This window comes from Callospermophilus lateralis, chromosome 5, assembly GCF_048772815.1.
Source record: "Callospermophilus lateralis isolate mCalLat2 chromosome 5, mCalLat2.hap1, whole genome shotgun sequence".
Lineage (NCBI taxonomy): Eukaryota > Metazoa > Chordata > Mammalia > Rodentia > Sciuridae > Callospermophilus > Callospermophilus lateralis.
In genome coordinates this window covers 106229123-106256425 of record NC_135309.1, presented here as the reverse complement: position 1 = coordinate 106256425, position 27303 = coordinate 106229123, and the positions used below count along the sequence as shown (strand labels likewise).

Here is a 27303-nt window from a genome sequence, read left to right as displayed (position 1 = left end):
TCTTGGGTCTGCACCCCACGCCGTCCGTCCTCCAGAAAGCTCGCCATGGCGATGGGTCCAGGTGGAGGTAGCAGCGGCGTCCCGGAGCAGGAAGACTCGGTGCTGTTCCGGCGCGGCACAGGCCAGGTGAGGTCACGGTCCGCGGAGCCTCGGTACATGCGCCCATTGCGTGCTGGTAGCGTTGGCCTCTGGGCAGGACGTGACCGGTTGTTCGCGGGTGCTGAGGTCCTGCTTTACATCTTTCCCCACTCCGCTACTGTGAGCCCCATCCATAAGCCCCTTCCGTGCGCAGACGGAGGCCTTGATGGCTTTGAGGCCATACTGCATCGTGATTTGTCTACTCTTTCCTGACCTGGGTGGAGGGTGGGCAGGGTCAAAGGGGGAGCAGGGAAACCTGGTAGGAGGTTATTGAAATGATCCAGACCTAGATCGGCGTGTTAGCAGTGGATTTAGACTAAAGGTTTTAGGTTCTAGATATACTTTGTCATCAGAGAGACCAGGATTTGCAGGTGGATTCGATAAGAATGTTTTAGAGAAAAAAGTCAAGGGTGACACTGAAATTATCTTGAGCAGTCGAAAAGCAAAGTTGCCATTTACTGAGATGCACTGAGATGGGGAAGAGGGAAGATCCCATAGCTCAGTCTAGGTCATGACATGGTGAAATCTGATTGAAGTTGAGCGTGGGAAAAGACAAATACTTAAAGGAATTTTATTATAAGTAGAAGTTAGAGCAAGTGGGCAATAGATGAGGGAGGGTATGCAGTAAAGAAGATTTAAAATTGTGGCATTTGTTTTTAAGATGGAAGCCACATGCTTCAGTTTCTTTATGGGCTATGTTTGGAAAGATTCAACAAAGTTGGAAAAATTAATTATTCCTGAAGAGAAGAGAATTCTGGAGCAATAGGTTAAGTAGATGAAAGGGATGAATTTAACCTTCCTTAGAAGCATTGACAGTAGTGAAAGTTATTTGGGTTACAGATCTCTGAAGGGGCAGAAGTGGTAGCAGAAGATTGTTAAAAGTTTTCTTTTGATTTTTGCCATTCTCTTAGAGAAAGAGGCAAGGTCATCAGCTGGGTGGAAGGAGAGGGGAGGAGGTGTTGAAGGTTTGAAATATGAAAAGACAGGAAGTAGTTCTCTAGGAGAGGGGATTAGTGTTTGGGGAGGAAAATTTAGTGTAAATGGCTAAGCATCATGAAGGCTTACTTGAGATTTGGGGTTGTGAGTCGTAGGAGGTCAGACATGATTGTATTTTTCTCCAGTTAAGTTCAGATGAGTGAGTGAAGGCATAGAATAAACCAAGAGTTGAAATTAGCAGTATTATAATTTTGCCAAGTAGATATGAAGAAGTGAGGGGAGGGCTCACTCAGTGGTCCAGTGCTTACCTAGTGTAAGTGAGGCACTGAGTTCAATACCCAGCAGTACAAAAGATCAAAAAAATGAGAGAGAGGTACATATGGGTTATCCTTTTTTAAAAAATATCTGTTTGTTTAATGTGGTGCTGAGGATTGAACCCAGTGCCTCACATGTGCGAGGCAAGTGCTCTGCCACTGAGCCACAACCCCAGGTGCCCCTCTCCCCCTTGGGTTATCTTAATGATGGACCATAGAATTTAGGCTGGCTAGAAAAGGAAGTGAGGGCATTAAAATGCTGAGAGACAGTTAAAAATTGTGAGGATTGCCAGTCTCAGTGAAGATAAATGATTGTCATCAGGCTACTAGAAGTAATAAATTGCAGATCTTAGAGAGTGGTTATTAGGGTGTGGGATTCTTGAAATTGAATTTATGGATAGGTTGTAGTTATTATTCATGATAAACAAAGACCATAAAAGTGAGTAGCTGACTTTGAGGATGTCCAACCTTGTGGAGTTTAAAGACTCAGAGGATTAGGGTATTGGAAGGATAGTTTACATCTATGTTTAAGTCACCAAAAATTCTGACAGGACTAGTGTTAGAATGCTGACATGTAAACTTTAAAGAATGAGGAAGAGTGACCCAGGAGCTTGTAAATGACTGCAACTGCAGACTGATGACAGAATTTTTTTGAGGGCAGGGTATGGGAGTTGAACCCTGAGGTGCTTTACCACTGAGTTACTCATCCCTAGCCCTTTTAGAGTCAGGGTTTCACTGAGCTGCTGAGAGTGGCCTTGAACTTGTGATTACTCTGCCTCCGCCTCCCAATTAACTGGGATTACAGATGTGCAATCGTGCCCAGTGGACTGGGAATGTTTTAGAGAGATGGGAAGGAGAATAATCTGGAAATGGAAGTAAGGAACAAGGAAGATTCTTCCCTACCTCTAGTGTAGGGCTATGAAAAGTATGGAAGAGAAAATATCTGCCTTTTGAGATTGCTTCAAGGAAAGTGGCATCCTCAGGGAAAGGCAGATTTTGGTTAGAGCAAGATGATGGGAACTTCATAGAAGAGGTTGCTTTTTTTTTTTTTTTTTTCCCTAATTGCTCAAGACAGCACAGTTGAAGTTCCAGGAGTTGAGAAGTAATAAAAGATGGCAGGACATGAAGAATAACTTTAGAGCTACTGAGAGTTACCTAATCTTCTGGATTGCTGTGTGACAGATCACTCAAACTTAGTGGCTTAATGGTAGTAATGATTGTTTGAACCACTCAGGGTTTTTGTGGGTCAGGAATTTGCTAGGCAGTTCTTGTTCAGTGCTCTCATGTAGTAGCATACATACAGTTGCGAGAGCTACATATGTATATAGCAGGGGACTGGGCAGCTAGGGCGCAGCATAGCATTTCTTCATGTAGTTCCAGGATATCTCCATGTGGTCTCAATGTGTAGATTGGTTTGGATTTCCTTATAGCATGGTGGCCTTGGAGCAATTGGATTCTACCTTTATGATGCTCTCCTCCCATTCCTCCTTTTCTTTTATCCCCAGCCACTGATTTACTTTTTTTAAAAAAAATATTTATCTTTTAATTTAATTTTAATATATTTTATTTATTTATTTTTTTGTGGTGCTGAGGATGGAGCCCAGGTCCTTGCACATGCTAGGCGAGCACTCTACTGCTGAGCCACAACCCCAGCCCATGATTTACTTTTTTTCCTCCCTTCACTGATCCACTTTCTGTCACTACAGATTAGTCTGCATTTTTAGAATTTTATAAACATGAAATTATACAGTATCTTTTATAGCTGTTCTGATTTTCATCCATTTTGTGTATGTCAGTTTATCTTATTTTATTACTAAGCAGTATCCCACTGTGTGTGTATGTTGTACTTTTTCCATTCACTTGTTCATGAACATTTGGGTTGTTTCCATTTTGGGACTGTTTTAGATTTCCCATGAATATTGGTATAATTAATTTTAGGAACAAATGCTTTCATTTTCTTTTTGGACATGGAGTAGATTATTTTAAGTCTTTTAGAAGTTGCCACACTCTTCAAAGTGTATGTATCATTTTACATTCTATTCAGCAATGTATGAAAGTTCCATTTGCTCCTTATCCTTGCAAACATTTGGTATAGTAGGGATATATATATAGTTGTAGATGGACACAATACTTTTATTTATTTATTCTTTTATGTGGTGCTGAGGATTGAACCCAGTGCCTCCACATGCTAGGAGAGTGCTCTACCACCAACCCCAGCCCTATAGTCCGTCTTTCTAATTTTAGATGTGGTAATAGGTGTATAGTAGTATCTTAGGATTTTAATGAGTATTTTCCTAATAACTAATGATGTTGATCTTTGTTTTATGTGCTTATTTGCTATCCACATATCTTCTTCAGTTTAGGTCTTTTACCCTTTTTTTATATTGGATTGTTTTCTTTTTATTGAGGTTTGAGAGTTCTTCATTAAGCTTGATTAAGTCTGGATAAGATGGCTCTTGGTACTAACATACTTTTTTTTTTTTTTTTTTTTTGTAAATAGCTTCTGATAACCATGTATTTATTTTTGTGGTGCTGGGGATTAAACCTAGGGCCTTGTGTATGTGAGGCAAGCACTCTCTACCAATTGAGCTATATCCCTAGCCCCTAACATACATTTTTGATAAAGTGTATCTGAACATGAATTGTTTCTATTCCTTTCCCTTCCCAGAGTGATGATTCTGACATTTGGGATGATACAGCATTGATTAAAGCTTATGATAAGGCTGTGGCTTCTTTTAAGGTATGAAATGTTTATTTTTCCCTATTCCTTCATGTTATTCATTTCGAAAAAATAATTGGTAACAGTAAGACATTGAAGTACATATTATTTTGTTTTCATTTTGAAGCTTAGATAATAAAATGGGTTAGCCAGGTGTGGTAGAACATGCCCATAATCCCACTGGCTCATCCTGAGGCAGGTTTAAGGCCAGCCTTAGCAATTTAGCAATACCTTGCCTTTGGGAGGGATATCAGGAATTGAACTCAGGGGACTAAACCACTGAGCCATATCCCCAGCCCTATTTTGAATTTTATTTAGAGACAGGGTCCTACTGAATTGCTTAGTGCCTTGCTGTTGCTGAGGCTGGCTTTGAACTTGCAATCCTCCTGTCGCAGCCCTCCAGCTCTGCTGGGGAGTGGACCACCACGCCCAGCTCAAATAAAAAATTGCACTGTAGCTCAGTGATAGAACACCCCTGGGTTTAATTCCCAGTACATGAAAATAAATAAATAAAATATGGGTGAGTTAATCATCCTTTAGAAGTTGATAGCATATCTGCATGTCATTCCTTTTGCAAAAGCAATTTCAGTATTTTAAACATTTATTTTTTTTAATACTTTTACATCATATCAAACTATAGATATCCTCTAATTTATCCAGGCATGGTGGCACATGTCTTTACTCCCAACCACTTAGGAGTTTGAGGCAGGAAGATCCCAAGTTCAAGGGCAGCCTAAGAACTTAGTGAGACCCTGTTTCAAAATAAGAAATAAAAAGGCTGGGGTGTAGCTCAGTGGTATAGCACCTCTGGGTTTTATCCCCAGTACTGGGGGAAAAAAAAAAAGGAGGGAGGGAGGGAGGAGGGAAGAAGAAAGTGAGGAAGGGAAGAAAAGAAAGAAAAAGGAAGATGTCCTCTAGTTCAGATAAGTAGGAAAAGGACAGTCTGAATTACATTTTTAAACAATTAATAAGCTTTTAGTGAAATAATGATGATATAAATAGCAGTAATACAATAATTAATAATAAATAACTATAGAGTATGACAAAATTCTATGCATTGTGCTTTACATATTTTGGTATTTGGGGTTTGGGTTTTTTTTGTTAGTGATGCTGTTTTGTTTTGTTTTGTTTTAAGTACTGGGATTGAATCCAGAGCTTGGTGCCTGCTAGATAAACACTCTACCACTAAGCTACATCCCTAGCCTCAATTAAATTAATCCTTCCAAATCCCATGAGTTGGGTGTCAAGTTAAGTGTTCCTGATGTAGGATTATACACGTTTTTTAGGAGGTAAAGTCTGGTTCTGTGGCTGAAATAAGAAATTTATATAAATATTTAATATCTTCATTTTCTTCACTGTTCAAAATATTTAGTCTTATTGAGCATCAAGTGTTTGTTGGTTATCCATCATCCTGTTTAGAATGAGCACATAGAACATATATTTATGCAAAGCACCAGGCAGAGAGAGTCCACTTCTTTCCATAATTACACTTGTAACATGAGTTAAAGATCAGGTCATGTGTCATCTTTGTATCCAAATTCTAGATATTTTAATGCCTTCCATTATACAATGAAACTAGAAGTTGGCTCAGAAAGAGTTACTAAGAGTTCTGGTAAAATACAGATTGAAATGGGGCTTAATGTGGGATAGGATTGATCATATTGAAGGGTGAATTAGTCTGAGTAAAGGAGGAAAATAACTGGTTGGAGAAAAGGTAATTAGGTTTATTCACTTTGAGTGTGAAAATGTGAAATTGATAATTCAAAATGTTGGGTTAAACTAAGGAGAAAATTCAGACCTGGATAGTAGCTTTGGAAGCATTATAATTGAACTAATGGAAATAGATTACCTTGAGCAAGTAAAAATGGACAGCCAATTCCTGTTGGGAACGTGTAAGTGTAAGACTTGGTTAGAGAAATAACTAAAGCATTGGGGCCTTATATTTTTTTTATAATTTTTTTTAGTATTTATTTTTTAGTTGTAGTTGAACCCAATACCTTTATTTTATTTATTTATTTTTATGTGGCGCTGAGATTTGAACCTACAGCCCTGCACGTGCTAGGCGAGTGTTCTACCACAACCCAGTCCCCGGGCCTTACATTTTTGTGTCATCTAAATTATCATGAATATCAAGAAGAAGGAGGTGATCAATTGTAATAGTAACTGTCTATTGTTACAGAGGCTGAGAGCATGGAGACTTGGGAGTCCTTAGAGCTGGTATTCAGGTGAACACCATCTTCATGGGCAGTTCCTGTAGAATGTGAGATAATGAAAAGAGGAATATAGGCTTTCGAGGTGATGAGCCTTGAGACTAGCTTATAGTAGAAACTGAGTTATACTCTGACATTTTTAAATGTATCACTCTAAATGTGTACATTTTTATTTCTATTTTCATAGCATGCTCTAAAGAATGGTGACATTTGTGAAACTTCAGATAAACCAAAGGGTACACCTAGGCGAAAACCTGTTAAGAAGAATAAAAACCAGAAGAAGAATACTGCAACTCCCTTGAAACAGGTTGTTTTAAAACTTTGAAATTTAACTTCAAAGAATTTCTTCTGTTCTTATTGAATAGTGTCAAATACCTTTAACTTATTTTTTTTTTTTTTTTTTTTTTTTTTAAATAGGTAGAAATTCAATGTCTCAAGAGAGAGAGGGAATTTTATTATTTATTTTTTAGTTTTTGGCGGACACAACATCTTTGTTTGTATGTGGCGCTGAGGCTCGAACCCGGGCCGCACGCATGCCAGGCGAGCGCGCTACCACTTGAGCCATATCCCCAGCCCCAAATACCTTTAACTTAAATGATTAATTTGTACAGTGTTTTCTATTGACATGTGATCTTGCAACTTTTAAAATGACTATTAAACTTCCTGTTACTTAGGAATGTACATGTTAATAATAAAAGTATAGGGAATATTAGTTAGGATTGACAAATATTAAGATCAGGACAAAAGCCGGGTATGGTGGCACATGCCTGTAATCTCAGTGGCTTGGGAGGCTGAGACAGGAGGTTTGTGAGTTCAAAGCCAGCCTCAGCAATGGCGAGGCACTAAGCAACTCAGTGAGACTCTTGTCTCTCAATTAAATACAAAATAGGTCTGGGGAAGTGTAAGCAGCTTGGGAAGCTGAGACGGGAGGATTGTGAGTTCAAAGCCAGCCTCAGGAATGGTGAGGTGCTAAGCAACTCAGTGAGATTCTGTCTCCAAATAAAATTCAAAATAGGGCAGGGGAAGTGACTTAGTGGTTGAGTACCTCTGAGTTCAATCCCTGCTACCAAAAAAAAAAAAAAAAAAAAAAAAGATCAGGACAAGATTTACTTTGAGGATGGAGTAGAGGAAAGGTGATGATGCTGTTTGAAAGGAGTAACTGAGGGCCTTATACTGAATCAGCAGTGTTTATTTCTTAAACTGAGATGGATATCCTTTTTGTTTTTCAAAAACACTAAAATTGCTAATTCCAGACAGCCAAAAATTCTGGGTTAAAGTAGTTTCTGTTAATTAGAAACAGTTGACTTGGAAGCTGTCTCCTTAGTCAACCTTAAATTCATCATTACCAAAGGAGAAGAGAGTTAACGTGGCTCTGTGGCAGGCACAGAGCTGGGCTGGTGCTGGGCATTTATATACTTTTCCTGCTTCTCTTCACATCAAATATGGAGGTAGACTGTATTATAACCAGTCTATAGACAGGTAAAAGATGACTCAAAAGTGTTTAAGAACATTGTCCATGATTATATAAATGCAAAATCTGGAATTCAGATTTGCATGGATTTGGTCCTAAGCCTTTTTCTCTTTCTGCCTTCCAAACATATTAATTAGAGACTGTCCACTATACCTGTCACCACCACCCCATCTAAATAAGATTACAGTTTACTCTCTTTCAAGAAATAATTGTGTGTGTATTTGTGTGCATATCTTTCATTTATAGTGGAAAGTTGGTGATAAGTGTTCTGCCATTTGGTCAGAAGATGGCTGTGTTTACCCAGCTACCATTGCTTCAGTTGATTTTAAGAGAGAAACCTGTATTGTGATTTACACTGGATATGGAAATAGAGAGGAGCAAAATCTGTCTGATCTGCTTTCCCCAACCTCTGAAGTAGCTAATAATATAGAACAGAATACTCAGGAGGTAAGGATACAAAAAATTTCGGTTTCTGAGCTGGGTAGGGTGGTGCATGCCTCTAATCTCAGCTATTCAGGAAGCTGGATAATCACTTGAGTCCAGCTGCAACACCCACCTGGGCAACATAGCAAGACCCCATCCTTTAAAAAAACAAAAAGGAGTAACTGCATACCAAGTTATCCATTTGATCCACTGAGACATTATTTCTTTCTCTCTTATTTATTTATTTATTTGACATAGGGCCTCCCTGTGCTGCTCAGACTAATCACCTGGACTCAGGTGATCCTCCTGCCCCAGCCTCCCAAGTAGCTGGGACCATAGGTGTCATTTTCATATAACACAATTTTTTTTTTCTTTTTAAAGAATGAAAATGAAAGTCAAGTTTCAACAGATGAAAGTGAAAACTCCTCTAGGTCTCCTGGAAATAAACCAAATAACATCAAGTCAAAAGCAACTCCATGGGACTGTTTTCTCCCTCCACCACCCCCAATGCCAGGGTCAGGATTGGGACCAGGAAAGGTAAACCTATTATCCAGAAAAGGTTTCCAGAAATAATTTATATTGGAAATTAACTCCTCCATTGAGTAGTTTCCCTGTGAAACTTTGATAGCTCTCTTTAGATGTTATATTACACAGGTGAGAATTTTTTGAAAAGAAAATGATGCAAAATGGTTCATATTGAAAGACCTATCAAACTACTTTTGTGGAGTAGTAGGTATTAGACTTAATAATTTAGTTTCTTAGAAGATATAGGGCTGGGGATATAGCTCAGTTGGTACAGTGCTTTCCTCACATGTACAAGGCCCTGGATTCAATCCCCAGCACCACCAAAAAAAAAAAAAAAAAGATATATATTATTATATGTAAAATATATAATAATATTCTGTCATCACCTGGACAATATGTTATATAGTCCCATGTGTTACCCATATCAGATATTTTGGGGGGGGGAGAATACAGTTTTTACATCTAATATGGATAAAATTTTGAGGAGTCCCCAGATTGTTTTGTGGATTTACACTATTTTTATTTGTGGCTCTTTCAGGCTGGCTTTGAACTTGCAATCCTCCTGCCTCAGATTCCCAAGTCATTGGGATTATAAACATGCACCACTGAGCCCGACAGAAATTAATCATTTTAAATGAAAATTATTTTTATGCCAGGTATGGTGGCAAATGCCTGTAATCTAAGTGACTCAGGAGGCTCTTGCAGAAGAATCATAAGTTCAAGGCCAGCTGGGCAACTTAGCAAGACCCTGTCTCAAAACTTAAAAAATAAAATAAAAAGGGCTAGGATGATGTATGCAGCACAGTGGCAGAGTGCACTAGATTCAGCCCCCAGTACCAAAAAAAAAAAAAAAAAAAAGGTCTTATTATAGGGTAAGTTGTTTTAGAACCCAAGTGATGTCCTTATCTAGTTCTTTGTGAAAGAGTGTGGTATTCTGATAATAACTTAAAAATCAAGATTCTCCTTGAGATTTTTCATGATAGCTTTTTTTATTACACTGTATTAGAGGTTCTTGAACATAAAATGATCAAAGCTCTTAAAATTATGCTTCTTTAGTCTTGGGGCTGATTTTTGTTAGATGAGAGGTTTTGCTAATTTTCACAGTATGTGCTCTAAGCATATATGACAGGGCTTTCATAAAAAGATTATATAATGTAGTTAATAGAAGTAGGGAAGAGTATATAATCTTTTATAATTGAAATAGCTTGCTGAATGCACTGTCTTTGATCCATTAGGTAATTAAAAATCTTCCTTACTTTGATTTTATTTCCTTAATGTTTACATAGAAAAGAAATGAGAAAAATCTAGAGGTTATTATTTGACTTATGGGTCTCTTTGACTCTAGGATTTAGTACATGAAATTCCACTTAATCTTTTTGATATTATTATTTTGATAATAATACAATATTATGCTGGGTAATTATTTTTTTTCTTTTGGGTTTCAGTTCTTTCCCTTCATTGAAATTAGTAAATTAATTTTCCTTTGAAACATTCTTTATAGCCAGGTCTAAAATTCAGTGGCCCACCACCACCACCTCCACCACCCCACTTCCTATCATGTTGGCTACCTCCATTTCCTTCTGGACCACCAGTAAGTATAAAAGAATTCATATTAAATTTTGATTTTTTATATAGTTTGGAATGTAGCAGAATATAGGGGATTAGGAATTATCATTTTAGATCATTCCTTGGGCCACAGAATAATGAGAAAAGATTTGCACTAAACCTCAGTTTTCATTTTGAATTCCCTTCTGTTACTCAGACAGTGTTATCAGAACCCCAATTCTGAACTATATGTATTGCCTGTTTTTTCCTGGCAAAAGTTGGTATCTTTCTATATGAGGTAGCTCCTAATAGGAAGAACCTCTGTGCCTTCCCCCAACTACACAGCAGGCTGAGGCCCAAGGATAGAAAGCTCAAGCACAGTCTGGGTAACTTAATGAAACCCTGTCTCAAAATAAAACATAAAAAAATGGAGGAGAGGCTGGGGTTGTAGCTCAGTGGTGGAGCACTTGCTTCGCATGTGTGAGGCGCTGGGTTCAATTCTCATCACCACATAAAAATAAATAAATAAAATAAAGGTATTGTGTCCATCTATAACTAAATAAATATTTTTAAAAGGTGTGTGTCAGCAGGCAGGCTATAGCTCTGTAGTAAAGCACCCTTGGGTTTAATCTCTAGTACTTCCAAAAAAGGGAAAAAGGACATAATTAGGACTGGAGGTATAACTCCACCAAAAAAAGGAAAAGGAAGAAAGGACTCAGTTACACTACATATAAGACGTTGATTGTTTTACACCCCTTGGATATACTTTGGATATTAGCTTTTGATCATGTAACTTATTTCTGATGATGATATTTAGGTGTTAACAATAGATACAAATAGAGTTTGGCAGACTGTTTTGGGGTAGGGATAGGGCAAATATTCTACCTAAGACCTTTACTTAAAATGGTCATGAAGTACTGTGTATGTGTGTGTAGGAAAAATAAGGTATTTGTGCTTTGTCTTTCTATTCATATCTTCATAATGAAACAGAAAAATAGTCTAATCAAATTAGAACATCTAATATTTTGAATTGCATAGTATCTTTTTAAATTTTTAAATATTTTTTTTTTAGTTGACAATGGACCTTTATTTTTATTTATGTATACGCGGTGCTAAGAACTGAACCCAGTGCCTTATACATGCTAGGCAAGTGCTCTACCATTGTGCTACCAACCTAGGCCAGGCCTAGTATCTTTTGATCTTTGTTAAATTTAATTTTGGTCTTTTTATTACTGTTAACTTTTTCCAGATATTCAAAAATAAAAAAAAAACTTAAATAGGACGTGCCATGATATGTTGGTGAAGATACAATTAATACCCAGCATCCTCTGTGTAAAACAGATCTCCAGACTTCATGTTTTTGTTTGCTAAATTAAAGATCTTTTTCCCTTTCAGATAATTCCCCCACCACCTCCTATATGTCCAGATTCTGATGATGCTGATGCTTTGGGAAGCATGTTAATCTCTTGGTATATGAGTGGCTATCATACTGGCTATTATATGGTAAGTAATGGCCAAGTCAAGCATTTTTTCTTTCTTTCTTTTTTTTTTTTTTTTTTTTTTTTTTTTGAGTCAGAGTCTTACCCAGGCTGGCCTCAAACTTAGATCCTACCTCCTCAGGCCTCCAAGTATCTGGTAGCTTGGATCATAGGCGTATGCCACTAGGCTCAGCTCAATTACTTTTTTTTTTTTTTTAAAGAGAGTGAGAGAGAATTTTTTAATATTTATTTATTTATTTTAGTTTTCGGCGGACACAGCATCTTTGTATGTGGTGCTAAGGATCGAACCCGGGCCGCACGCATGCCTGGCGAGCGCATTACTGCTTGAGCCACATCCCCAGCCCCCTCAATTACTTTTCTATCAATATTTTTTTTATTGGTACATTATAGTTATACACAATTGCGGGATTTGTTGTTACATAGTCATACATTCATACAATGTAACAGTATAATTTGGCCAGTATCATTCTCCAGTATTTCCCCTTAAATTATTTTATAATCTCAGTAGCTTTTTTGCTTTGATTTGAAATAAAATGAATTATAGGTAATGGGGAAAAAACAGATTTTTTCTCTTTTTTGCTGTGCTAGATACCAAATCTTGGATCTTGTACCTCCTAGGCAAGCACTCTTATCATTGAGCTACACTTAGCTCTGGCTGGTTGGGCTTTTTGTTCAATGTTTTGTTTGTGAGCTGAATCTACATTATTATGTGTAGTGATAACTAGGTTACATTTTATTGAGTGGATATACTATAATCTGTTAATTCATTCTACCACTGATGAATCTTTATGTTCAAACCTTTTACTCTAGTTGGCAGAGTATGATGTGTGTTTTCCCAGTTTGTTTCCAGTTTGGGGCTATTAAAAATTGTGTTGCTGTGAATATTTTCTCTTTTCTAATAAAACCTTATTTAAATATAATCCTCATGACATACAGCTCCCCTTTTGAAGTATACAAGTCAAAAGTTTATGTTTTTAATATATTAACTGCCATGCAACTGTCAGCATAATCAATTTTAGAACATTTCCATCACCCCCAAAACAAACCCTGTATTCTCAATTTTCCCAGCCCTAGCAGCCAATAAGCTTTCTGTCTCCATTGATTTGTCTATTTTGGACATTTCATGTATACATAATTATACTATGTATAGTCTTTTATCTATGGCTTCTTTTATTTAGCATAGTGTTTTCAAGGTTCATCCAAGTTGCCGCATATACCAGTACTTTATTCCTTTTTATAGCTGAACAATCCATTTTATGCATAGTATACCTATTATACAATATCAATTCATCAGTTGATAAAGTTGGAGCTATTTTGAATAATACTGCTATGAAAATTTTTACGTAAAATTTAATGAGCATATTTTCAGTTCTTTGGGGTACATACTACAAGTAGAATTGTTGACTCATGATTACTTTGTTCAACTTCTTGAGAAACTGCCAAATTTTTCCAAAGTTCATGGGAAAGAGTTCTTTCTTTACATCCTTTTCAACACTTCTTATTATCTCTGTGATTGATGATAGCCACTGTAGTGGGTATGAGATAGTCCCTTATTGTGGTTTTGATTTGCATTTCCTGATGATGGAATGATGTTGAACATCTTTTCTTTTTGGCTTGTTACGATTAGATATCACCTTAAATTTAAATTTCACCTTCCCTCCTCAATGCAGAAGTGATACTCCTTATTCTCTTACCACTTTACCTCACTTACGTTTCTAAGTTACATTTATCATTCACTTCCTGGTATAATTTTTCATGTCTGTTTGTCTCCTTCCAGTGGAATATAAGCTCCATAACATCAGGAACCTTGTCTGTCTTGATAACATTGGATCTCTGTAGAATAATACCTGGTTTATGATAAGCTTGGTTCAGAATAAGTTCATAGTTTCTCAATTGATGAACATTAGCAACTTTTTATTCTGAAAGTAACTATTTTTATATATTAATTGTCTTGTGTATCATTTCCTTATGATTTCTAGAAGTGTTATTTTCAGGTCAAAGAGCTGAGGATTGAACCCAGTAGTGTTCTACCACTGAACTTCATCCCTCAAAGGGTCGTGTCCCCCCCCCCCCCAGCTTTTTTTAACCCAGGATTTCTATTTAGAGACAGAGTCTCACTAAGTTGCTGAGACTGATTTTGAATTCACAATCCTGCTTTAGCCTCCCAAGCCACTGGGATTATAGGCATGTGCCACCGTGCCTGCTGTAGCTCTAGTTTTTGATTCTGCTAACTGGCTTTTTCAAATTCTTATGCACTGTCTCCTGTGTATTTTGAAAATTCCTATTTTAACCAGGTGCAGTGGCATATACCTGTAATCCCAGCAACTCAGGAGGCTGAGGCAGGAGGATCACAAGTTAGAGACAAACCTCAACAACTTAGTGAGACCCTAGCTCAAAATAAAAGAGTAATGTTATTGGAATAACAAAATGGGTTCTAACTTTTTTTTGTCCTCATTAGTAAAAAGTCAGTTCCAGTGTACCTTCTGGCCCCATAGGTATACATTGGTAATGAATGGAAAGCCTCTACAAGTGGTACAGATGTAGGGAAAGATAAAAGGCATTGAAACCCAGAAAGAAGGATACCTAAGACATTTGGGCTAGATCTGACGAGGAGAAACAGTAAATATGAGTATTGATTTTTTTATTTTGTTTTATCTTTTACATTTTTATTGAATGCTGGTTTTATTTATTTATTTATTTATTTTTTGTGATGCTGTGGACTGATCCCAGTACCTACACCCACATCCCAGTTTTATATTAACAAATGGGTGGATTACACTGTACCTTTTACTTCTTAGAAAGTGTAAGGGACCTTAGGAATATAATTGGCCTTGTTAAAATAAAAAATATTTAATTCCAACTTAATATTTTACTTTGGAATCAATCACTTTAAAAACATGTTGGAAGCCAATAAATTTAATTTATGATGATATTTTGTTAAATAAAATTAATAAAACTTTCTTAACATCTGTAGAAAAATATGCTAAAAATATAAATAAATACAAATAAATGTGTATGCTATTCTTTTAACTTCCTTTATTTTGCTTTTCTTACAGGGTTTCAGACAAAATCAAAAAGAAGGGAGGTGCTCACATTTCAATTAAGGAGTAAGTCTGCCATCATTATAAAAATGAATCTTATTTTTGTATAAATTTTCTGATTTGTGGAAAACCAATGCTTTTTGAATAATTAAAAAAAGTGAAATATTAAAAAGTTGAAAAGTTAAAGATATCTTAATGCCAAAACTATTAGATAAAAATTTGGGCTGGGCATGGTGGTGTATGCTTGTAATCCCAGTGGCTCAGGAGGCGGAGGCAGGAAGAAGAAGGATTGCAAGTTCAAGCCAGACTCAGCAAAAATCGAGGTGCTAAGCTACTCAGTGAGACCCTGTCTCTAAATAAAATACAAAATAGGGCTGGGAATGTGACTCTGGTTGAGTGTCCTAATATATGCCCCTCATCCCCCCCAAAAAATTTGATCTGTATCCCCACTAGAATAATCTTGGTGTCAGAATATCATCTCACCAAATACTTGCTGGTTGGTCATGTAGACAAAATGTAATTTACCCCCCCGCCAAAAAAAAAAATCCTCAGGATTTAGTGATACTTTGCATGACCAGCATCAGTTGAATAGCCAGGCAGCTTTTTAATTTGTGATGTAGTATAAAGTGTACTGCATTATCTATGAACTGTCTTTGTCAAGAAAGTTTAACTGAAATCTAATCAAGCCTTTAGGTCTATTTCCCATTTTGCAGGGAATATTGGAAATAGAACAATAAATTCAAAGACATTGATGAAGACATTGTGAAACAGGTTTTAGAATATGAAATGTTATAGAAGATAATTGGTTTTGTTTCTTCAAAATATCAGAAAGAAAAAAAGGAGATGGTTTGGGTAACTATTCTTGATTAAAAGTTACTTAAGAGACATAACAGACCAACTTAATGTGAAATCTCTTCTGGTACTAGTGATTAAAACCTGTGCAAGCCAAGCACCCACTGTACTACTGAGCTTTGTCTCTAGTTCCCAGTGTTAATAGCCTTGAACAGACTCTGATGAGAAAAGCCATTTGTAAAAACCTTGAGTTGGGGGCATTGAGGAAATTTTTAATATGGATTGGATTTTAAATATTAGATCATTTCTGATTTTGTGAGTTGTAATAAAACTTGTTTATAGAGTAATTTTTTAAATTAGTACACTGAAGCATTCAGGAATGAAATATTATAATGGCTCTAAAATATTTTTAAATGGTTTCACCAAGTGTGTTTGTGTATGAAGTGTACATGGAAAATGTTAATCTAACTGGTATGTATATGAATATTCATTGTACTATTTTCCTATTTTTTTGTATGTTTAAAAGTATATAATAAATATATTTAATTTTTTTAAATCAGCAAAAATTAGCTGTGTATGTCATTGTATTCCTTTTTTACATATTATTGTGCACTTTCTGTTTTTTTTTTGTGTGTGTGTGTGGTATTGGGGATCAAATTAGGGCTTCACTTAGGATCTACAAATGCTATACTACTGAGCCCCGTTTTATACTTTTTGCCCACAGTTTGAAATGGATGTCATCGTAGCATTTGGCATACACACTTGCATGTGTGTCTGTCTGTCCTAAGTCACATTTTGCATGTCTTTGCCTACTTAATATGCCACTATTCCTTTATGCAGTAGATTTTTCCATTTTGAATAGCATTACAGTAAATACCTTCATGTATGTAGTAATTTGATTCTGTTTTGTCTTAGTCTCAGGATAAATTTTTCTGTTTTGTGACATTGGTAAGAGATTGTGGGTATGTTGATTCTTGGTAGATACTTTCATGTTTCTTTGAAGATCATTTTTTTTTTTAAAGATAGGAGAGAGAGAGAATTTTTAAATATTTTTCAGTTTTCGGTGGACACAACATCTTTATTTTATTTTTATGTGGTGCTGAGGATCGAACCCAGCGCCCCGCGCATGCCAGGCAAGCGTGTTACTGCTTGATCCACATCCCCAGCCCTGAAAATCAAATTTTTGAAGATCATATTTTCTTTTCTGTTTTTCAGAATGTGAGATGTAGTCCTAGGAGGAGTGCTTTTTAAATAATATAAATGAAAAATTTTAAACGTATATTGCCAACAGTGCAAAACAACAAAAGAAATTTTTAAAAAGTAATTACCATATTTCATTTTCTTTTTTTTGGTTTTGGTTTTTGTTATTGTTGGTGGTGGATTTTTTATTTTGTTTTAGAGAAAAAAGATTGTGCTGTGTTCAAGAGAACCACATTCCTACTTGAAGAAACAATAGTTCTATGGCAACTGTAGGGACAATATTGTGTCACTCAAAGGCTGGCTTCAGAATGGTGGGTCTTTTAATTCGGAAGAGGGCTGGCTGTGAAGACCTTGACCTTCAGAGGCTGCTCAGCACAAAAGAATACTATAGAACCAGTTCAGGTGGCTCCTGTAGCCTCTACCTAGGTCCCATCCCTTTCTTCTTTGTCAGACCTTCTACTAGGCATCCCACAGACTTTGATCTTTGTGCTGGGCTCCTGCTGGGTGACCTGATTTCCAAGCACCCTTTCCTTATTTCCAACTTCAAGCCTCCAGCTCCTCATTTCCACCCTCCTCCTCAGCATAAGCAAGGTTGGTATTTTAAAACACACCTTGACATCTGCATTTTTCTTCTTCTTTTCTCTCATCAGAAACAAAAAATGACTTTCTTCTTTGTTTCTCCCAGGGCTTTCCAACAGTCCCCCACTTTTTTTCTATTTCCCAATCTTCTTTTTTCCCTAACTTTTCCCTTCCTGATCTCCTTTTTTGAAGTTTTTTTTTTAAAATATTTTTTTAGTTGTCAATGGACTTTTATTTATTTATTTTTTAAAATATTTTTTAGTTGTAGTTGGACACAATACCTTTTTTTGTGTGATGCTGGGGATTGAACACAGGGCCTTGTGCATGCAAGGCAGGCACTCTACCAACTGAGCTATATTCCCAGCCCGACACAATACCTTTGTTCCATTCATTTATTTTTATGTGGTGCTGAGGATCAAACCCAGGGCCCTGCACATGCTAGGCGAGCATTCTATTGCTGAGCCACAATCCCAGCCCTGCTTTTATTTGTTTATATGCGGTGTTGAGAATTGAACCCAGTGCCTCACTCGCAGGCAAACACTCCACTACTGAGCTATGACCCCAACCTTCAATTGGAGTTCTTTACCTAGTTTATTCACCAAATCTGAAAGGGTAAATAGAAAAATTAGCAGCGTATGAAATGAGTTAGACCATTCCATGTAAATGTGCAAAGCCAGAAGTTTCAGGGCATAGTGTGTTTAGAGGCCTAGGATAGTTCAAATGTATCTGTATTCCATTTTTTTTTTTTTTAAATTAACTGTATTAAACTCAGGGTCCCTCTATCACTGAGGTACATCCCTAGCCCGTTTTATTTTTTATTTTGAGACAGGGGCTTGCTAAATTGCTGATGCTATCCTTGAATTCATGATTCTCCCTGCCTCAGCTCTAGTCACTGGGATTACAGGTGTGTGTCTCTGCACCTAGCTTGAATCTCTATTCCTCATGCCACCCAACCATCTTACCTACTAGTCCCCATCCATGTAATTCACTCTCTTTGAATCAGCTTTATATATATATATATACACATATATATGTGTGTGTATATATATATATATATATATATATATATATATTTTTTTTTTTTTTTTTTAATTACATAGCTTTCCACAGAATCTTTTTTTTTTGTGGGGCGGGTTACCAAGGATTGAACTTGACCACTGAGACACATCCCATGCCCTACTTCGTATTTTATTTATAGACAGGGTCTCACTGAGTTGCTTAGCTCCTCGCTTTTGCTTAGGCTGGCTTTGAACTTGTGCTCCTCCTGCCTCAGCCTCCTGAGCTGCTGGAATTATAGGCATGTGCCACCTCACCCGGCCACATAATTTTTCTTGATTACATATGTGCCTTTCCTCTATAGAAAGCTATATTCTATTCATTGTATCTACAATATCTGGCAAGTTTTGAAATTCAGGAAAGGTATCAAGCCTAGACTAGAAGGAATGTCAAGAAAGAGAAAATGGTAAATAAAAGAGAAATTTCAGAATTGTTTTCAGATCGATCTTTGTTTATCATGAAGAAATTGGGCATGCATTCTTGCTAGATTGAAGAGTTTTTTAAAATGGTGCCAGGGATTAAACCCTCCCAGCCCATTTTATTATCATTATTTTAATTTTGAGGCAGTGTCTTGCTAAATTGCTTAGGGCCTTGCTAAGTTGTTGAGGCTGGCTTTGAATTTAAATTCTCCTGCCTCAGCCTTCTGATTTGCTGGGATTACAAGTGTGTACCACTGCACCCAGCTGAAGGTATTTGTTCTGATAAATCCTTTGTTAGGTGAATGGTTTTGAAAGTTGAGTTAATCGTAATAGTGTTTGACCTAGAGTTATTTTTAAATAATATTTACCTTAACTTAAATATAGAATAATGAAGCAGCTTCCCCCATTAGTATAGACAGAAAACAGCAAAACCACTAACCACACATCTAGAATAATCCTAACAATGAAATCAAAGCAGAGCTATTACAGCAATACCTACATTCAGAAGAGATGTGCATAGGTGCCCTATCGCCTTAAGGGATCATCCAGAGATTACTTAGTATCTGAGTCATATTGTTAAGTTTAGATTTTTTGCATGGTTACTCTTAGCAGAAAGAAACTACAGGTTAATGTTTTATTTTTATGAACTTCAGTCTTGTGCTTGAAGCTCCTGGTGAGTGGAAGAATAATATATTTAGTTTAGAAATCAAATTCTGAAAGAAGAGCAACTCCTACTACTATGAAGTCCATGTTTTATATATAGAAAATAAAAGACATTCAGTATTTGGTTATCTTAGTAAGTACTGGGCATTAAATAATTTTTCTGTATGAATCATGGCCTTCAAAAGAATTAATTGAACAATGTAGAGAATTTGAAGAAAGTACTCAACTATTTTTTTTTTTGGGTACTGGAGATTGAACCCAGGGGCAATTAACCACTGAGCCACATCCCCTGTCCTTATTTGTATTTTATTTAGAGACAGGGTCTCACTGAGTTGCTTAGGGATTCGCTAAGTTGCTGAGGCTTGTTTTGAACTAGATCCTTCTGCCTTAGCCTCCTGAGTTTATGGGTGTATGCCACCAACCCTGGCTCCAGTACTTTTTTTGATATTTATATGATAAAATGTAAGGATTTACATCAAGCTGAGTCAGTATTGAAAGAACATTCCCTCAACCCAGGACATTTCTTTGTGCACCTTTCATCACACTTGCCCCCCACCGTTCTGACTCCTGAGCAAAAAATAAGTCTATTTTAGAACTTCATTAATGGAATCATACAGTATGCACTCTCACACAATTTTTTTAAAGGTATGTGAGTTTACCTGCTTTCTGAGATAATGCATGCAGCATATGTTTTCGTTTTCTTGTTTGTTCTTCTGTGCTGGGAATTAAACCCAGGCCTCACACATGTAGGGCAAGCTCTCTACCACTCAACTCCTTTCAGCCCTCTTTAAAACTTTTGAGAAAAGGTGTTTTAAGTTGCCCAGGCTGGCCTCAGAGTTCTAATTCTTCTTCCTTAGTTTTCCTGAGTAACAGATTACAGGTGTGTGCCACTGCACCCATCTTATGTAGTACATTTTAAAGATATTAGGTAATATATTTAGAAAAGCTTTGGTAAAGCATTCATGATTCTTTGTAATCTTAAACTTTTCATATGATTGTAGTACACAAATTGTCCTTTACATTTAAAAATGGCATGTGATTTAGAGTTGGGCATATTCTCTTTTAAACAAAAAGTCCTTGGTTACTGGATAAAAAATGAGAAATGTGAAGCAGTATACCTAAGCATTAATGAGTCTTTATGTTTCAATAAAGATTTTTAATTAAGAACAAATGAAACCTTATTTTATAAATATTAGTTTCAGTAGACTCAGATATATTTTAGTGGATTTGGGTTTTGTTGCAAAGGAAACTGAAAACTACCACATGCAAAATTTCTTATCTTTATAAGTAATCATATTAGCTACACTTTGATTTCTGTATGATGTGCATAGTTATTTTGTTTAATCTTTATAGTATCGATCAAATTAGATGCTATTTTCCCATTTTCAGATGAGAAAACATATTCACAGCAGTAAAATGAGTTGCATTGGACCACATAGTAGTTCCATAGGTCATGGAACTCTGTTTTTTTTTTTTTTAATATTTATTTTTTAGTTATGGGCGGATACAACTCTTTGTTTTGTATGTGGTGCCGAGGATAGAACCCACTCCCAACAACTGCTTTTTTTTGGGGGGGGGGGGGACTGGAGATTGAGCCCAGGGGCACTTAACCTTTGAGCCACTTCCCAGCTCTTTTTAGATTTTTTTTTTTTTTTAAATTTTGAGATTGAGCCTTGCTAAGGATGACTTTGAACTTGCAATGCACCTGGCTCCCCAGCAACCTTTTGCCATGCCCTGTAGAAACATGTCCTATATACATACAATTGAGAATTCAGCAAGGATCTAAATGGAAAACTTCCAACATTTCTGCTGCATTTTCTCTTCAAGTTCCTACTCTCTGCACCTTGCTTGCTCAGATTCTAGCTGCCTTAGTCCAAGGCCTGAACTGGAGAACTGAATTCTATTCAGGAATATCAGAAATCTCAAGCTCCACTTATATATAGGCACCTAATCTAGGAACCATAACCAGCCAAAAAAGGTGAATGCTAAGTCCATGTCAAAGGTTTCTCTTTCTCAAAGATCTCAGCCCTGCACCATCTGTTACTTAGTACCTGGAAATAGTGGTATATGTTATGCCCAGTTTTGAAGTCTTTAGTGGTAAGACAAGTCCACCTCCAGCTACTCACTTTTTCTAAAAACTAGTTAGTTTTAGGGCTGGGGTTGTGTAGCTCAGTGGTAGAGGCCTTTCCTAGCATGTGTGAGGCAGTGGGTTCAATCCTAAGCACCACCTATAAATAAATAAAATAAAGATATTATGTCCATCTACAACTAAAATTATTTTTAAAAAGACTAATTGGTTTTAACAAATGTTTCATAATTTTTTTCATGAATATTTGGCTGGATGACGCAAATCATTATCATCTTTCCCATTTTAGAACAATTTCCTTCGTTTCTTCCTTCTTCTGTTTTTCCTCCTCCTCTTTTTTTTTTTTTCCTTCTGATGCTGGGAATGGAACCAAGGGCCTTGCACATGCTAGGCAAGTGCTCTACACTGAGCTATATCCCCCTGAAGAATAGAATAATTTTCAGTTGTTTCATGTTTTTAGAAAGATGAGTTTGTTGTGATGGTTAAAACAAAATGTACTATGCAATGATACCATATAATTCCCAAGTACATAGGTTTAGATGTAAAGTTTGAGATAGCCATGTAGGGATATGTATCAGTAATCTATTTTGGTCTGGGTGCAGTGGCATATGCCTATAATCCTAGCAGCTCTGGAGGCTGAGACTGGAGGTCATAGTTTCAAGGCCAGCCCTGGCAACTTAGCAAGATCCTGTCTCTAAATGGAAAATGAAACGGGCTGGAGATGTAGTTCAGTGGTAGAGCACGCTGGGTTCAATCCCAAGGACCTAAAAAAGAAAATCTATTTTGAACTCTTTTGCTTACAGGTGTCATGGAAGTGATTTTATATATTTATTAATTTTGTATATGAGTTCCTAGATTCTAAGTAATTCTAAACATCATGTTGTCATATTGCTTCTCTAAAAAGAACAGTTAGTAAAGTTCTAAAATAGTTTGAATCTGTTTTTGAACACTATTCAGTATATTCTTAAAATTTATTTTTGTTAGATTGTTGTTTAACAATTTGTTATCCTTTTTAATTGTTTTTTAAGAAGTAATATTGTTGGGCTGGGGATATAGCTCAGTTGGTAGATAGCTTGCCTCACATGCACAAAGTCCTGGGTTCAATCCCCAGCACCAAAAAAAAAAAGGAATATTGTTGCTTTGCTCTATATAAAATAGTCTAATAGGAAGGTCTACCTACATTTAAGTGAAAAAAGCAAGAGGCAGAACTATTGTATTATGTTAATCTGCTATTTGTGTAAATATACATTTATGTGTTTGTATGTATATATGTTAATTATGCCCGGGCAGTATTTGAATTATCTCTGGAGATATAGAAGACACAGGGACATGAGGGAGATTTTCCATAGTGTTTTTTAAATTTGTGTCCCAAGATAAGTTTTTTTTAAAAAAAATTTATCTGAAATAAAAAATATATAATTAAAATAAATCTAGTATGATATATTATTCTCCCTTTAAACTTTAATTTTTTTATTTTTATAGGTAACTCATACAGTATTCTTTAATAGGTAAGTACTTTTCCCTCAATATATCTTAGAGAGCCCTCCATATCACTATGTAAAACCTTCTCATTCTTTTAAATAGTGCAGGATGTTCTTATGTGGAGATGCATATAGCATTTAATTGAGATTTTGTAGATGAAATTTTAGGTTGAGGCTGAGGATTTAGAATGAAAAAAAAGTTGAGGTTGTTTCCAGTCATTTAGTATTTAATATGATAGTCAATATTCTTATTACATAGTTCTTTTGTAGGAATGAATACAGCTTTAGGATTAAGTATCGAGAAGTAGAACTATTGGATATGCACTTAGCATTTTAATAAATTTTGACAGATTACTCAGAGTAGAGGTTGTATTAGTTTATGTCTCCACCAACATTGAGAGTTCCTGTTTCCCACAATCTAACCAATAGTTTACTAAACCTCTGGATCTTTGTCAGTCTGTTTTTATTTTTATTTTTTATATTTTTGGCACTGGGGATATTTTTGGGAGAGGTGATTTATCACTAAGCCTTTTTTATTTTTTATTTTGAGACAGAGTCTTAGTAAGTTGCTTAAGATCTTACTAAATTGCTAAGGCTGGCCTTGAACTTGCAATTCTCCTGCCTCAGTCTCTCTATCTTTGTTAATCTAATAGTTGAAATTGGTCATTTCATAGTATTTATACTTTTTAAATTTATCTTATTGTGAGGCTTAGTATTTTGTTTATGTGTTTGAGAGCTATGTTAAATTTTTTCTCGGTGTTTATTTTCCCAATTATTTCAGATATTTATGTTTACTATTTTTAAGTGTGTGTGTGTGTGTGTGTGTGTGTGTGTGTGTTTGTGTGTGTATTGAGAGGAACCAAACACAGGGCCTGGCATATACTAGACAAGAGCTCTACCACTGAGCTTCATCCCCAGCTCTGTTTTGAGGCAAGGTCTCATTAAATTGCTGAAGCTAGCCTCAACTTGTATTCCTCCTGCCTCAGTCTCCCAAGTCCCTGTGATTACAGGTGTGCACCACAGTACCAGGCTGCTTATAAAACTGATTAACAGTTGAACCTCATTATTTATGGATTCTGTATTTGCTCATATGTCCACTTGCTCAAATTTATTTATTTATTTATTTATTTTAAAGGATTTTTATTTTTATTTTTTGAGAGAGAGAGAGAGAGAGGAGAGAGAGAGGGAAATTTTAATATTTTATTTTTTAGTTTTGGCTACCGCTTGAGCCACATCCCCAGCCCTCAAATTTATTTTTAACCCCAAAGTCAATACTCATGACATTGTGAACATGCTCAGAAGAGGAAACGTTTTGAGTACCCAACAGAGGTTCCTGATTGGGGTTGAACATGCTCTGTTTTCTTATTTTAGCTCCTATGCTATAAACAAGTGTCCCTTTCAAAAAGAGTTTATTTAGTACCACATGTTTCTCATTTTTGTGACTTCTCTTTGTGATTTTTCTGTTTAAAATGGCCTGCATGCATTGTGCTGAAGTGTTGTCTTCTACCCCTAGGTGCAAAACACACCCCTCTGTGATGTGTTTTACAGAGGAAATACATGCATTAAATAACTTTGTTTAGAACTTCATTTGGGCATGAGTTATATTGCTGTGAGGAGTGAGTTCAATGTTAATGAATCATAATATTTGTTAAATACTGTGTCTTTTTAAACAAAATACACATAACGGGCAACCTGCTAAATAGGATTCCCTCTTTCCCCTGCTGGAGTTCCATTTCTGTTCTTCACACTTGGAAAAAAAAAAAATACTGTTTTCACTCTTATAAAAACAACAAAAACAACAAAAAATACACAAAACAAGATTATGTGTATTGATGGATGATGAAAATGAGGCCAGACCTGGGGATGTGGCTCAGTGGTAGAGCACTTGTCTAATATTGCATAAGGCTCTGGGGTTCAATCCCCAGCACTGAAAAAAATTTAAAAACTATCTTTGTTCCATAGCAGCAAAACATTTTTACATTCATAAGTACCAATAGAAGGATCAGTCCAAATATTGTTTTTATTTCTGTATTTTTACCTTCCAATTATTTTGTCCACATATGTTCATCAGTGGGTTCCTTAAAAGAGATCACAAGTCTCAGGAGATTAAGAATTTTTCATCTTATGCTCCCAATTACTTTATATATACTTCTATAGACTTTAGCAAGTACACTTTTTTTTTTAGTTGTAGATGGACACAGTATCTTTCTTTCTTTCTGTAGTGCCAAGGATGGAGTGTACACATGAACTAGGCAAGCACTCTACTACTGAGCTACATCCCCAAGCCTAGCAAGTACACTTGTAGACAATCATAAAAGATTAAAAAAAAAAAAAAAAATAGAGACAGCATTTTTTTCAACAATGGCAAAATGGGATGGTTCAGTTTTTGTTTTGTTTTAAAACAGGGTCTTACTCTTGCCCAGGTTGGATCTCAAACTCCTGGGCTTAAGCACTGGTCCTTCCTCACCTCTCAAGTAGCTGGTACTTCAAGTACCATGCTAGTGGTTCAGATTTTATCACAAAATATTGTATTATGTAGCCCTCTGTTGAATGAACTATCCTGATAAGACTCCCATATTTTCTTTTATCCTTAAATATATCAGTTCTCCACTCTTTTCTTTCTTTTTCTTTTGGCATCACTGGGATTGAAACCAGGGGTGCTCTACCCCACTGAGATAGAGACTTGCCAAGTTGCCCAGGTTGGCCTTGAAATTTTGATCCTTCTATTTTATCTTCCTGAGTAGGTGGGATTACAAGTATATATACCATGACTGATTTGTGATTCTTAAATTGAGTTTTGTTTTCAACCTAAAACCATTTGTGTTATAATTTCTAGGTGGTTAGGTTTACTTTCTAGTTATTAGTATACTTTGGTTAAGAGAAGTTGTGGGAAAAAAGTTTTGCTGTTGTAATCATTTAAAACAAATTTTTAACACATGGGTTTTTAAAAAGATTTTAGATGTTGATGGACCTTTATTCTATTCATTTATTTATATTCAGTGCTGTGGATCAAACCCAGAGCCTCACACATGCTAGGCAAGCACTGTATCACTGAGCCACAATCCCAGCCCCTTAACACAGTTTTAATAATTGTTTTATAATGTTTTTAATTCTAGTAGGACAAATAATATACCAGTATTCCTTAAATTTTTTTTTGAAATTATTATTAAGTCTTTATACTGGCATATTTTTATTTTTTGTGTTCTATACAAAAGTGTTATATTTTGATTCTAGTTTGATGAGTGTATTACTTTCTATTTTCTCATTTCTTTATGATTTTATAAGGTTTTATATTTTGTAATTGGACCTAGCCTTTATTTATTTTTTTCCTTCAAATTCAGGTTCAACTTTCTCCCAAGGAGAATGGTATTTTGATGTTCCCTGGTTGATATGAACAAAAGTCTCACCCTTATCTTCATGGATTATCTTCACAGATACTTGGTTGGGTGACACCATCATCTGCATTTTCCCCTGTGTAGTGTTCTATGCCTAAATAACCAGCAAGGTGTTTTTAGGGAATAATCAGTTTAAGGGACTGAACAATGGGAATGTAAGTAATTTAAAAAACTCAAGGTCATGTTCAGTGCATTAAAGTCAATCTGTCAAATTGTTATTGAGCGCATTTGTATAATTGTAACTTTCTTAGTATATTAAGCTTTTTATTACTGCCTTTAAAAATAAATGAAAATTTTTGAAACCCTGAACATATGAATATTTTTCTTTGGAATGTATACAATGAAGTGGAGTCTGTGTCTAAAGATGTGGAAAGAAAACTACTCAGGCTTACTTGTATAAAGGGTAAAATTGTAAAGAAGGAACAATTGTAAAACACTCCTACTGATAATCCAAGGTTAGGAAACATGAGAAGGACATCATATTGCAAGAAATGGGAGCACATGCATAGGTCTTTTGGTCTATCTCCTTATGAAGCTACCAGGTTCAGTCATGGGGCCTCCACCTTATTAATTCCTAATCACCTCCTAAAGGCTCCATTTCTTTCTGTGTGTCTGTGTGTGTGTGCACGCGCACGCACTAGGGATATTGAACCCATGCAAAGCAAGCATGCAAGGCAAACACTCTACCAACTGAGCTATATCCCCAGCCCTCTAAAGGCTCCATTTCTAAACACTGGGGTCAGAACGAGTTTCTACTCTTAATACCACACAATGAGGATTACATTTTAACATATGAACCCTTGAGGGAACA

At 36.1% G+C, this 27303-nt stretch overlaps 1 protein-coding gene and 1 non-coding gene across 5 annotated transcripts; one reads left to right on the top strand and one right to left on the bottom strand.

The window, feature by feature from the left end:
* LOC143399930 (survival motor neuron protein) lies at positions 1–26801 on the top strand. 4 transcript variants are annotated; one of them, XM_076857114.1, is made up of 10 exons: positions 1–126; positions 4057–4128; positions 6505–6624; positions 8035–8235; positions 8593–8748; positions 10238–10327; positions 11677–11784; positions 14837–14887; positions 23099–23124; positions 26439–26801. In XM_076857114.1, exons 1-8 carry the CDS (start codon positions 46–48, stop codon positions 14882–14884), a joined length of 876 nt encoding a protein of 291 aa, XP_076713229.1. In that variant the 5' UTR covers positions 1–45; the 3' UTR covers positions 14885–14887; positions 23099–23124; positions 26439–26801. The 4 variants fall into 4 exon arrangements, with proteins under 4 accessions (XP_076713229.1, XP_076713231.1, XP_076713232.1 ...); XM_076857116.1 differs by lacking the exon at positions 4057–4128; XM_076857117.1 differs by lacking the exon at positions 10238–10327.
* On the bottom strand, positions 25160–25227 carry LOC143400564 (small nucleolar RNA SNORD42). The gene has a single exon (XR_013091479.1). It is a non-coding gene; the product is annotated as a small nucleolar RNA SNORD42 (small nucleolar RNA).
* Positions 26802–27303: the final 502 nt, after the last annotated feature.